General features: G+C 38.7%; 1 protein-coding gene across 1 annotated transcript in view; it reads left to right on the top strand.

Moving 5' to 3' along the window:
* Positions 1–11,807, top strand: part of ckmt1 (creatine kinase, mitochondrial 1) — a 30,412-nt gene extending 18,605 nt beyond the window's left edge. Inside the window, exons 5-9 of the mRNA XM_061924835.2 lie at positions 681–766; positions 3,837–3,960; positions 8,093–8,227; positions 8,301–8,426; positions 11,477–11,807. Of these exons, the coding sequence (XP_061780819.1) occupies positions 681–766; positions 3,837–3,960; positions 8,093–8,227; positions 8,301–8,426; positions 11,477–11,590 (585 nt within the window). The 3' untranslated portion in view covers positions 11,591–11,807. The remainder of the gene's footprint in view (positions 1–680; positions 767–3,836; positions 3,961–8,092; positions 8,228–8,300; positions 8,427–11,476) is intronic.
* Positions 11,808–14,070: the final 2,263 nt, after the last annotated feature.

Genomic DNA, 14,070 nt, shown 5'->3' with positions numbered 1-14,070 from the left:
GGGGAAAGCGGGACATTTTTTGGGTGTGGAAAATTGTTAGCCTGTGTGTTTTGATGCCGCAATTGGTTGAGAAATATGGAACTTGTAAAAAACTGTCCTTTCATTTTTGTTTGCATTTTTAATAGATAGAGCAAAGTTACGGAAAATACGGAAAAATATAGTTACGGAAGATTTTGGGGGGTAATGTGTCAACAGATAGCCATCATGTCTAGAATTAGCTTAACATTTGGTGTTGGAATGGTTTTAAAAATATTAGGGATGCATGATATATTTTCTTAAAAACAATACTGATAACTTCTTGCTTCTGAAGACCAATAACCTATAACTGCTGTAGTGATGCTGGCGTTTCAAGTGGCGTTGCTCACTCTAACCTTTTTTATTGGTTATTATCGGATTTATTGGTATGACTTCATAATTCTATACATATTATTTGTCTAATATATATCGTACAACCCTGAAAAATATATAAACAGTTGAGAATTTAAAAAAGGTTGGCAAAAGAGATAAATACAAGAAATTTGGTGCACAATAATGTGTATTTTGGATGTGTGTCAGCTGCACTGCAATTAATTTACACATAAACAAGTGTTTATGTATTTATTCAGTCTTATTCATATCACTGTCAAATATATTTCTGGCCACAGTGTGGACACTTTGACAATAACGCGTCTTCCCATCAGGACCACTTCCTCTTTGACAAGCCCGTCTCTCCCCTGCTGACGTGTGCGGGAATGGCGCGTGACTGGCCCGACGCCCGTGGAATTTGGTAAGTGTTCAAGTTTGTTTCTGATTAGTCAGCATTCAGCAGCACGGATCTATAAGTGGGAATAAACATGTGCAAACAATGGAGCTCTTGTATTGGATGCGGATAACGCTGTACCTAATCTTGTGGCCACTCTATGCTCCTGTTCAGGACATCCGCCACCTCTCTGTCTTTCTACCTGTCTACCCGCCTTTCCTTCTTTCTTTGTGTGTGTGGTATGGGGGTTGATTTGTGTCTTTATTACAAAAGCTTTTTTTTTTACCCTGAATTCATGTAACTGAATTTTTTGTGTTGGAATTTTGTGAACTGAATTTTTTTTACATCAAATTGTGCTGACACTTTCATTGGATTAAAAAATAAAAGACCAAAATGTGTGTTTAAAAATTAAGTTTGGTCAAATACAGTGTTTTAAACTTTAGTGTGTAAAAACTCAGTGTAAAGAAATCAGTGTATACAAATTCAGTGTAAAAAAAAATTCAGTGCAGAAAGGGATTTTTTTACATTTGACTTTCGTGAACTGAATTTTTTCGCAATAAATTATGCTGACAATTTTATTTAATTAAAATACTGTATTTTAGCAAACTGAACTTTTTAACACATATGTTGCTCACACATATTCAACTTCAGTGTGTAAAAATTCAGTGTAAAAAAATCAGTGTAAAAACATTTGGTGCAGAAAAGGATTTTTTTACGTTTGAATTTTGTGAACTGAAATTTTTTTTTTTACATCAAATTATGCTGACAAATTCATAAATAGAAATTTGTGAGCAAGTACAGTGTTTTAAACTTCAGTGTGTTCAAATTCAGTGTACATTTTTTTAGTGCAGAAACAGAATTTTTACTATTGAATTTTGTGAACTGAATGTTTTTACATCAAATTATGCTGACAACTGCATTACATTTAAATGTGTGAGCAAAAATGTGTGTTTAAAAATTCGGTTTGTTAAATTACAGTGTTTTAAACTTCAGTGTGTAAAAAAACAGTGTAAAAAATGATTGCAGACAAATTAAGTGTGAAACATTTTGTGCAGAAACTGTTTTTTCTACATTTGAATTTTGTAAACTGAGAGGGACAAGCAATAGAAAATGGATGTGTAGAGTTTTTACATCAAATTATGCTGACAACTTCAATAAATAAAAAATTGTGAGCAAAATGTGTATTTAAAAACCACTTTGTTAAAATACTGTGTTTTTAACTTCAGTGTGTAAAAAAAATGTGCAGAAAAATTTAGTGTGAAAAATTCATTCCAGAAACTGATTTTTTAATGTTTAAATTTCAAATTATGCTGACAACTTCACATAAACCAACATTTGTGAGCAAAATGTTTGTTTAAAAGCTCAGTTTGTTAAAATACAGTGTTTAAAAAATTTGTGCAGAAACATTTAGTGCAGAAACTGATTTTTTTATGTTTACATTTTTTTAACTGAATTTCGAATTATGCGGAAAACTTCATTAAAATGTAAAATGTGTAAGCAAAATGCGTTTTTAGAAATTCAGTTTGTTGAAATACAGTGTTTTAAACTTTGGTGTGTAAACTTTCGGTGTAAAGAAATCAGTATGAAAATTCAGTGTAAAAAATTTAGTGCAGAAAAATTAAGTGAAAAATGTAGTGCAGAAAGTGATTTTTTTACATTTGAATTTTGTGAACTTCATTTTTTTTTACAATAAATAATGCTGACAACTTCAATAAATTGTGAGCAAAATGTGATGCTGCGGTGCAGAAGGCAGCAGGAGACAGTGTGCAGGTAAAAATATATTTAACCTAAGAACAAGCAAAAGACGAGTGCAGCAGAGAAAGCACTGAAGTTTAGGGAAGGCTATGCAATACAAAAACAACTAACATGCTACAGAAGTAATGAACATGACACATTCACCGAAGACAATGTACAGACCCCAGCCAGCAGCAACAGCTGCACTTAAATAGTCTTGTAAAATTGGCCTTAGTGTGTGAATGTGAGTGTGAATGTTGTCTGTCTATCTATGTTGGCCCTGTGATGAGGTGGCGACTTGTCCAGGGTGTAAGCCGCCTTCCGCCCGAATGCAGCTGAGATAGGCTCCTGCACCTCCCGCAACCCCAAAAGGGCAAGCGGTAGAAAATGGATGGATGGATGGATTTCAGACATTGAACAGATGTGCTGGCAAACAAAGGCGCTGCATAACAAAGTGACAGGAAGTGCAACCAAAATAAAAGCACAAGACAGGCACTAAGACACTAAACAGGCAAACACCAACAAACTCAAAATAAAACATGGTCTGGTATAAGCATGTCATGACACAAAATGTGTGTTTAAAAATGGTAAAAATCAGTGTATGAAAATTCAGTATAAAACAATTCAGTGTGGAAAAAATCAGTGCAGAAATATTTGTTGGTTCAAAACTCACTTCTGCTAAATTAAGACTGAATCGCCTCATTGGCTGGTTCTGAGGCAGGATCGATTGCTTCAGTCCTAATTTTTGGACACTGAATTTATGTAAATTAATTTTTTTGTGTTTGAATTTTGTGAACTGAATTTATTTTTACATCATATTATGCTGACAATTTGACTAAATCAAAAATATGTGTGTTTAAAAATCAAGTTTGTTCAAATCCAGTGTTTTTAAATTTGGTGTAAAAAAAAATCCAGTGTAAAAAAATTCAGTTCAGAAGAAATTAGTGCAGACATTTTGGCTGCTTCAAAACTCACTTCAGGTAAATTAAGACTGTAGTGAACTTTGTTCTGGAACGGGACCAATTGCTTCAGTCTTAATTCACTGGAAGTGTCATGTCTTCAGTTCTAAAGTTTAAAGTTTCTAAAGAGTTTTGAACCAACAAATATTTCTGCACTGATTTTGTTTTACACTCAATTGTTTTGTATTGAATTTTTATACACTGATTTTTTTAAATCTTCAACACAAATTTTGCTCACAAATTTGTATTTAATGAAGTTGGCATCATGATTTGATGTGGAAAAAAAAATCAGTTACATGAATAGGCATAACAATGTTATGCCTGCAGTGTCCTCATACCCCCCTGCCCGCTTAAAAAGCCTCATTCTCCAGAACTCATCGCTCCATCTCTCTCCTCTCATGCAGGCACAACAATGAGAAGACGTTCCTCATTTGGATCAATGAGGAGGATCACACCAGGGTCATCTCCATGGAGAAGGGAGGCAACATGAAGAGAGTGTTTGAGAGGTTCTGCACAGGCCTCAAAGAGGTGAGACTTTTTTTTATAATACAGTATATCTACGGGCCTCACCTTCTAATAGCGGAAAAAGGGCCAGAAACCGTTTCCCACCTCTAGCAGTTACAGTACACAACATCTCAACTTGTCAAAGCATCTTCTCGCTGGAAACTGTTGTGTGAATTGACTTGTGAGACAGCGCCCTCTGCTGGGTTCTCCTCCGTATCGCTAACCTGTCAACATTTGCATTTCAACATTAGGGCAAATTCACAGGAAAAATAAGTTTTCATTTTGATCACTTATTGCTATTGAAGCAATCCAAAAAAAAAATGAATACATCCCCTCAGAATCAGCTACTTTCTCGACAGCTGACGCGACTTTCTTCTCATTGAGCCTGGTTACGTGCACGTTTTTGGTCCCCTGCTGTTCAGTTTTCCCTCTGGAAAAATGTTTGCACTGCACATATAACGCGAGATATTCTTTGGTGTGCCGTGGAAAATTATGTAATTTCACCCAATTGGTCGGAAAAATATTTTTTTGCAAACCAATAATTATAATCCGCAAACAATGTGCCGTTGTAGAGTGTCCCAATAAGTGGCAGCAGGTAGCTCATTGCTTTGTAAGCCTACTTTAAGACAAGAGAATTAATGATGGTTAGGTTCAATCCCGGGCTCGGGATCTTTCTGTGTGGAGTTTGCATGTTCTCCCCGTGACTGCGTGGGTTCCCTCCGGGTACTCCGGCTTCCTCCCACCCCCAAAAACATGCACCTGGGGATAGGTTGATTGGCAACACTAAATTGGCCCTAGTGTGTGAATGTGAGTGTGAATGTTGTCTGTCTATCTGTGTTGGCCCTGTGATGAGGTGGCGACTTGTCCAGGGTGTACCCCGCCTTCCGCCCGATTGTAGCTGAGATAGGCTCCAGCACCCCCCGTGACCCCGAAGGGAATAAGCGGTAGAAAATGGATGGATGGATGGAATTAATGATGGTTAGGTTCAATCCCGGGCTCGGGATCTCTCTGTGTGGAGTTTGCATGTTCTCCCCGTGACTGCGTGGGTTCCCTCCGGGTACTCCAGCTTCCTCCCACCGCCAAAAACATGCACCTGGGGATAGGTTGATTGACAACACTAAATTGGCCCTAGTGTGTGAACGTGAGTGTGAATGTTGTCTGTCTATCTGTGTTGGCCCTGCGATGAGGTGGTGACTTATCCAGAGTGATCACCGCCTTCCGCCCGAATGCAGCTGAGATAGGCTCCAGCACCCCCCGCGACCCCAAAAAGGGACAAGCGGTAGAAAATGGATGGATGGATGCACATGTAAACGCGTGAAATCAACCGTTCCGGGCCCCAGCCTATGTGTGGATGAACCGTTTTGGACTGCTGGGGTACGCCTGTCCACAACCGTTTAATCACGCATGTATACACCCGAGACCTATTTACTCTGACGTCGGACGGAACGTCATCACGTTTACCGTGTTACGTCGAGTGACACTTCAAAAGCGGGGCGGGAGAGACATGAGAACGAGGAAGAAGAAGGAGAAATACAAACCAGCAGCACGGCGAGCAAAAGTCCGCATTACTGGTGTGACGAGGAGACTACGGTCTGAAAGAACTTAACATTATGGCGCGTATAGATGGAAGAGAGCACAGGAACGGTGACATTTATAAAAAAGTGTGTGAAGACTTGCGCGATGCTGGCTATGTTCGGACAACCAAGCAGGTTAAGTATCGTTGGAAGACGCTCAAGACGGCATACTATAAGGCTAAAAAACAGAACAACACCAGCGGCTGGAATCCTGCCGGTTTTGTCCATTACCACCTATCCATCCATCCATCCATTTTCTACCGCTTATTCCATTCGGGGTCGCGGGGGGCGCTGGAGCCTATCTCAGCTACAATCGGGCGGAAGGCGGGGTACACCCTGGACAAGTCGCCACCTCATCGCAGGGCCAACACAGACAGACAGACAACACTCACACTCACATTCACACACTAGGGCCAATTTAGTGTTGCCAATCAACTTATCCCCAGGTGCATGTCTTTGGAGGTGGGAGGAAGCCGGAGTACCCGGAGGGAACCCACGCAGTCACGGAATCATTGGGGAATAGACCGCTGACCTTGGCAGCAGAGGAGTCAAGCGGAGTGGATGTCGGCTTCGACCCCTACTTCAATCAATCAATCAATGTTTATTTATATAGCCCTAAATCACAAGTGTCTCAAAGGGCTGCACAAGCCACAACGACATCCTCGGTACAGAGCCCACATAAGGGCAAGGAAAAACTCACTCCAGTGGGACGTCGATGTGAATGACTATGAGAAACCTTGGAGAGGACCGCATATGTGGGTAACCCCCCCCCCCCCCCCACCCCCTCTAGGGGAGACCGAATGCAATGGATGTCGAGTGGGTCTGACATAATATTGTGAGAGTACAGTCCATAGTGGATCCAACATAATAGTAAGAGTCCAGTCTATAGTGGGGTCAGCAGGAAACCATCCCGAGCGGAGACGGGTCAGCAGCGCAGAGATGTTCCCAGCCAATACACAGGCGAGCGGTCCACCCCGGGTCCCGACTCTGGACAGCCAGCACTTCATCCATGGCCACCGGACCTGTGTGTCTCCCCCTCCACAAGGGATAGGGGGGAGCAGAGGAGAAAAGAAAAGAAACGGCAGATCAACTGGTCTAAAAAAGGGGGGCTATTTAAAGGCTAGAGTATACAAATGAGTTTTAAGATGCTTCTACTGAGGTAGCATCTCTAACTGTTACCGGGAGTGCATTCCATAGTACTGGAGCCCGAATAGAAAACGCTCTATAGCCCGCAGACTTTTTTTGGGCTCTGGGAATCACTAATAAGCCAGAGTTCTTTGAACGCAGATTTCTTTCCGGGACATATGGCACAATACAATTGGCAAGATAGGATGGAGCTAGACCGTGTAGTATGTAACACATACTACATATGTAAACGGCATACGCTAGTTCTCGCAGCGCATGTAAACACCGTAAACCTAACAATTGGAAAACTGACCTCCGAGGGAAAACTGAAAAGCAGGACCGCAGTCAATGATTGTGTTAGCGTCAAAGATCAAGGGTGATGGGTCAAATGCAGAGAATAATTTCGCCACCTCTAGTGTGTGTGTGACAATCATTGGTACGTTAACTTGAACTTTAAGTGCATTAAAGAGTCTTGAAGTCGAGCGCCCATTGACTTCAATGGAGGAGCATAGACTGGGTTGTTCCACTGCAACCAAACTAGACAGTCATTGGACAAATGCTCGGCTTTGTCCCGCCCACCATACACCGAGCGTCTCCGGAAGTGTGTGGAAGGTGGGCTCGGCCTTGGCTGACCTGTACGCTGAGCTTCCGCATGATGATTGGATGATCTGTCAGGGGCTGAATCCCTTTTTGATTAACAATCTTGTAATATAATTCCGCTATTCCGAGTTACCGTATTTTTCGGAGTATAAGTCGCTCCGGAGTATAAGTCACACCGGCCGAAAATGCATAATAAAAAAGGAAAAAAACATATATAAGTCGCACTGGAGTATAAGTCGCATTTTTTGGGGAAATTTATTTGATAAAAGCCAACACCAAGAATAGACATTTGAAAGGACATTTAAAATAAATAAAGAATAGTGAACAGGCTGAAAAAGTGTATGTTATATGAGGCATAAATAACCAACTGAGAACGTGCCTGGTATGTTAACGTAACATATTATGGTAAGAGTCATTCAAATAACTATAACATGTAGAACATGCTATACGTTTACCAAACAATCTGTCCCTCCTAATCGCTAAATCCCATGAAATCTTATACGTCGAGTCTCTTACGTGAATGAGCTAAATAATATTATTTGATATTTTACGGTAATGTGTTAATAATTTCACACATAAGTCGCTCCTGAGTATAAGTCGCACCCCCGGCCAAACTATGAAAAAAACTGCGACTTATAGTCCGAAAAATACGGTATGCAGAATTTTGCAATGCCCTAAGTGACGTTTTCTTTGTCAAATCCAGCATCTTTATATCTTGTATCTGTTATTAGAGACTGCACTTTGTTGGTTTTGTCGATGACCAGGTCCAACTAACTTTGAAGTGACAAGTGTTCCTGTCAGACTTTTCCAACAATCACACCAGCAGGGCGCACTCAACGCTCTGTTTCTCCCCCCAGGTGGAGCGCCTGATCCAGGAGCGAGGCTGGGAGTTCATGTGGAACGAGAGGCTGGGCTACGTCCTCACCTGCCCCTCCAACCTGGGAACCGGCCTGCGGGCGGGGGTCCACGTCAAGCTGCCCCTGTTGAGCAAGGTAACGCTTCCGTTTCACGCTGAGAGGAGTGAGAGGGGTTAAGCGTATGTCGGGCGTATTGTCAACCCTCCAGGATCCTCGCTTCAGCAAGATCCTGGACAACCTGCGTCTGCAGAAGAGAGGCACGGGCGGCGTGGACACCGCTGCCGTGGGCGGAACCTTTGACATCTCCAACCTGGACCGCCTTGGACATTCAGAGGTAGGAAATAGAGGCGACAAAGGGATATATTTTACACAGGGGCGTCCAAACTTTTTCCACCGAGGGCTGCACACTGAAAAATCAAAGTATGGGGGGGTCAAATGGATATTTTTCAATTTTAAATTTGTTACAATATATCGTTTTTTTTTAACCCATATGGTTCTAAGTCATTAAAAGTGTTAAAGGTAATTCATATGATCAAATTTTTTTACTTTAAACGCTTAATTCTCTCGATCAATTCCAGATCTATCTGTCGATATGTAGTTAGATTTTTCTTTTCTTTTTTGTCAAAGAAAACCCTGTTTTTTTTAATGGCAAAAACTAAAATTTGCAATATTTCCCTCCAAAAAATTTCAAAGTGTAATATTTGATGTGAAGTAATTGGAGCCTTCAGTAGGTCAATAATTCAAAGCAACATTGATTTTGATTGTTTATTATTTTTTAAGCATTGACAGGTTTAAAAAAAAAAAATACACTAAAAGTCTTGGGGATTTAAAGGGCCCCACTCATACACGTCATTTTTTTCTTAACTTTCTATGCTTGAATCCCTACAGCAACTTAAGATCTATCCATTGGCGATAAGGTTTTATTTTATTTTATTTTTTATGTTTTATGATCTTTGTCAAATAAATCCATGGTTTTGATACAGCTAACATACAAAATATGCAACATTTTCCCCAAAACATATTTTAAATTGGAATATTTAATATGAAGTAATTGGGGCCTTGAATATGTCAATAATTCATAGCGACATTGATTTTGATTCATTATTATTTTTTGAGCAATGACAGGTTTAAAAAAAATACACTAAATTTATTGGGGATCCAAAAGGGTCCCACTCATAAAAGTGTTTAAAATAAGTCTTTTTTTTTTTTTTCATTACTTTCAATGCTCGAATCTATACACCAACTTCAGATCTATCCTTTTCTTATGAGGTTTTTTTTTATTTTGTTCTGTATTTTTTAATTGTTTTTACTGCCTTTTTTGTCAAAGAAAACCCTGTTTTTTTATGGCGTAAACAAAAATGTGCAATATTTTCCCCCCCAAAAAAGTCAAAGTGGAATATTTGATGTGAAGTATTTATAGCCTTCAATAGGTCAATAATTCAAAACAATATTGATTTTGATTAATTAATAATTTTTAAGCAACGACAGACTTTTAAAAGAAATTACACTAACGGTCTACTAAATCTCTACAGCAACATAAGATCTATCCGTCGGTGATAAGGTCTTATTGATTTTTTTTGTGGTTTTTATGATTTATGCTCTTTGTCAAATAACTCCATGGTTTTGATACAGCAAACATACAAAATATGCAACCTTTTCCCCAAAACATATTTTAAATTGGAATATTTTATATACAATAATTGGGGCCTTGAATATGTCAATAATTCATAGCGACGTTTATTTTGATTCATTATCATTTTTTTAGGAATGAGAGGTTTAAAAAAATAAATACACTTAATCTCTTGGGGATCCAAAAGGAACCCACTCATAAAAGTGTTAAAATTAACTCATACGTTATTTTTGTTCATTACTTTCGATGCTCGAATCTCTACAGCAACTTCAGATCTATCCTTCTCTTATGAGGATTTTTTTGGTAATGTTTCGTATTTTTTTTATTTTTGCTGCCCTTTTTGTCAAAGAAAACCCTGTTTTTTTATGGCGAAAACTAAAATTTGCAACATTTCCCCCCTAAAAATGTGAAAGTGGTACATTTGATGTGAAATAATTAAAGCCTCAATAGGTCACTAATTCAAAACATTGATTTTTAATTCATTAATATTTTTTAAGCAATGGCAAGTTTAGAAAAAAATTACACTTAAGGTCTTGGGGATCCAAAAGGGCCCCACTCATACATACATCATTTTTTTTCTTTACCTTCTATGCCTACATCTCTACAGCAACTTAAGATACATCTGTCGGTGATAAGGTTTTATTTATTTATTTTTTATGTTTTATGCTCTTTGTCAAATAAATCCATGGTTTTGATACTGTAAACACACAAATATGCCACATTTTCCCCAAAACATATTTTAAACTGGAATATTTAATATGAAGTAATTGGGGTCTTGAGTATGTCAATAATTCATAGCAGCATTAATTTTGATTCATTATTTTTTTGAGCACTGACAGGTTTAAAAAAAAAAAAAAAATCTCTTAGGGATCCAAGAGGACCCCACTCATAAAAGTGTTAAAAACAACTCATATATATTTTTCCATTACTTTCAGTGCGCGAATCTATACACCAACTTCAGATCTATCCTTCTCTTATGAGGCTTTTTTTAGTCTTGTTTTGAATTTTTTTTCTATTGTTACTGCCCTTTTTGTCAAAGAAAACTCTTGTTTTTTATGGCATAAACAAACATTTGCAATATTTCCCCCCCCCAAAAAAACATTTCTAAGGGGAATATTTGATGTGGAGTCTGGAGCCTTGAATAGGTTTATAATTCACAACATTAATTTTGATTAAATAGTATTTTTGAGCAATGGTAGGTTTAAAAAAACTACTTAGAGATCCAAAAGGGCCTTATTAAAAAAAGCGTGAAGAATAAGTCATTTATTTTAATTTTTTCTTTACTTTCCCTGCTTGAATCTCTACATTAACTTTAGATCTATTCGTCAATAATAAGGTTTTTGTGTTGTTTTTATATTTTATGCTCTTTGTGAAAGAAAACCTTGATTTTGATACGGCAAACAGAAAATATGCACAATTTTCTCCAAAATATATTTTAAAGTGAAATATTTGATAGGTCAAATTCATAACAACATTGATTTTGATGTATTTTTAATTTTTAATCAATGACAGTTTAAAAAAAACATGTCCATATTTCTAAGTTTTCTCATTACAGTACACCTGTTTGCGCTTTTATTCCACTTCTTATGTTTTTTGTAGTAATAGTATTTTTAGAATGTGCCGTTGAAAATCTAGCTGCGGGCCGCAAATGGCCCCCGGGCCCCACCTTGGACACTCCTGATTTACAACAACCAAGAATAGACGTGTGGAGGCCGTCAGAGGGTGGCGAAGCTCACTGATGTTCCTCCTCACAGGTGCAGTTGGTGCAGACGGTGGTGGATGGCGTCAACTACCTGGTGGAGTGTGAGAAGAAACTGGAGAAAGGCCAGGACATCAAGGTGCCCCCGCCCATCAAGCAGTTCAAGTAGACCCTGACACCGCCACCCGACCCCCACCTCCCGGGCACACACACATGCACACACCCCCAACCTGTGCCCATAGATATGTAAATATCTATGCCAGTCTTCCATCTATTATCTCTACTGTATCTTCCCCTCAACACCTCATAAGCAACTTATGTAATCCTCCTGACACTCCAGAGTCCCAAAACCCTTCAGTGGGATTTGTTCAAATGTAGAAATCAAAGCCAGCACTTAACCCTATCATGCAACGTGGTATCAGTCGCTCAGTGGACGCTATTGTGTCTTGCCATACACTGCCACCCATTGTTTAGGTGTTATAAGTGCAAAAAAACAAAAACAATCCTCAAAAACAATATGGCCGACAAATGTGCAGAAGAGCATCAAACAACAACTACAGTATAAGAAGTCAGATAATTAACATTTCCAAGTATTGAATTTGCGATTTGAGGAAAGTGTGGCTGTATTTTGACTGCCATTTAGAGTGTTGCTGCGACTTTGTTGTATATGAAAACACTTACCTTAAAATCAATGAATTTATGTTTTGTTCTCATTGATTGTGGTAGCGACACAGTGCGCGAAACAGTGATGAAGCTGAGCGTCCATTGACTTCAAAAGGGGAGCATAGAGTGGGTTGTTACACTGCAGTGAACCTTGACAGCCATTGGCTTTGTCCCGCCCACCGGACGGCGAGTGTGTCTGGAAGTGTATGGAAAGTGGGCTTGGCAAAAAAGTGCAAAACAGAAACTCAAGATGGCCAAGGGTTGTGCAGAAGTGCATCAAACCGCAACTACAGGATAAGAAGTCCAAAAATTCTATTTTTGAGTATTGATTTTGTGATTTGAAGAAAGTGTCATTTAATGGAAATCATTGAATTTGTTATTAGAATTTTACTTTTTACTAGAACGTAGAAATATTTTGTTAATATTACTGGTGTCATGTTTAAAAGAAGTTACTTTTGTAGTCAGGACGCTCAATGTTTTGGCAATTGATTCAACAGTAATAAGTGCTGGACACATTGTTTAAGATATTTACAAATAAAAATTTCACACATGTTGTCCAACCTTGTGGACATTGCATCAACTCCTTAAAAATCTGAAATTAATTTGATTTTCCTGCCAAGAAGCTATTAAAAACATTTGGAGCCCTGAAGTAGGTTCTCATAATTCATGCATGAAGGGGTTAAACAAGCGGCACATTATGAAAGAAGTCAACAAATATGGCCGCTGCTTTGTCTCCAAACAAGCACCTTGTTGTCCCACTGAATCTAAACACACGGTTTAACTCTGGCTCCGCCCCTTCCCACACTGCATGCCCTGTACTGAGCCCCGCCCCTTCACTCCTTTGTCAATTCCTTGAAGTCGTGACATGGTGCTTGTGCTACTCACCGCTGTAATGTAGGCGCTTGGTTGGGGGGGGGGGATATCATAACAGCTCATCATTGAATGTCTTTTATTAAACAAAGCATCTATTTAACAGAAACACTTTGTCCTCCCTTTGTTGATACGCCTGCAGTAACCATGGCGACTAGCTTAAAGAAACAGCTCAATTGGTGCACTTGCATACTTATAAAAGCCCTGAATTTTGGACTTTTATAAGTGCCGACCGAATTCCGTCCGTACCACCGGGTATCGATTCACGTAAAAACAAGCGATGCCATACTTCAATACCTTTGTTCACAAGACGTTACGTCCAGTTGCAGATTAAACACCGACTTTCGTATCCAATCACTCAGGGCAGACTGAGCCAAGCTCCCTCTAAGTAATGTTGCAATTATCAACACCAACAACGTAAGTAAGCTTGGTAGAAAACAATCCAAAATTGTTAGCTCGATGCTAATTTACATTGGATTTTCCATAGACAGGCTACTATTAGCATTAGCAATTTAACATGGCGATTTCAACACCTCCAAGTTTGGTAATGAAAACTACAACTTAAATAAATGTTATTATCAAACAGCTGGTGTGTAGTAAACGCAATACTTACAGTATAAACCAGGGCTGTCCAAACGTTTTCCACCAAGGGCCAAATACTGAAAAATAAAACAATTCGGGGGGCCACTTTTATACATTTTCCACATTAAAGATGCTAAAACGAATTCAATGTACATCAGTATATGATAGATATTTGGGGAAAAAACATTGTTTTATTCACTTTTGTGTTATAAGTGACAATGCAATATTATAGTTGTTAATGCCACATTTAATATACCTCATTAATAATTAATTAATTTGATTCTCAGAACATATCGAGGGCCAATAAAAAAAACTTGCAGCGGGCTTAAAATGGACATCCCTGGTATAAACACTTTTTATTTTTTTTATTTTATTTTTAATTTTTATTTCAAACAACATAAAAAACACAAGATACACTTACCATTAGTGCATCAACCCAAAAAAACCTCCCTCCCCCATCCACACTCATCCACACTCATTTACACAAAAGGGGCTGTCTCTTTCTGTTATTAAAAACTTCTGGTTCCTACAATA

The sequence above is a fragment of the Nerophis lumbriciformis genome, linkage group LG29 (genome assembly GCF_033978685.3).
Source record: "Nerophis lumbriciformis linkage group LG29, RoL_Nlum_v2.1, whole genome shotgun sequence".
NCBI lineage: Eukaryota > Metazoa > Chordata > Actinopteri > Syngnathiformes > Syngnathidae > Nerophis > Nerophis lumbriciformis.
The sequence above is the reverse complement of the archived record's forward strand: the minus strand, read 5'-3'. Positions and strand labels throughout refer to the sequence as shown.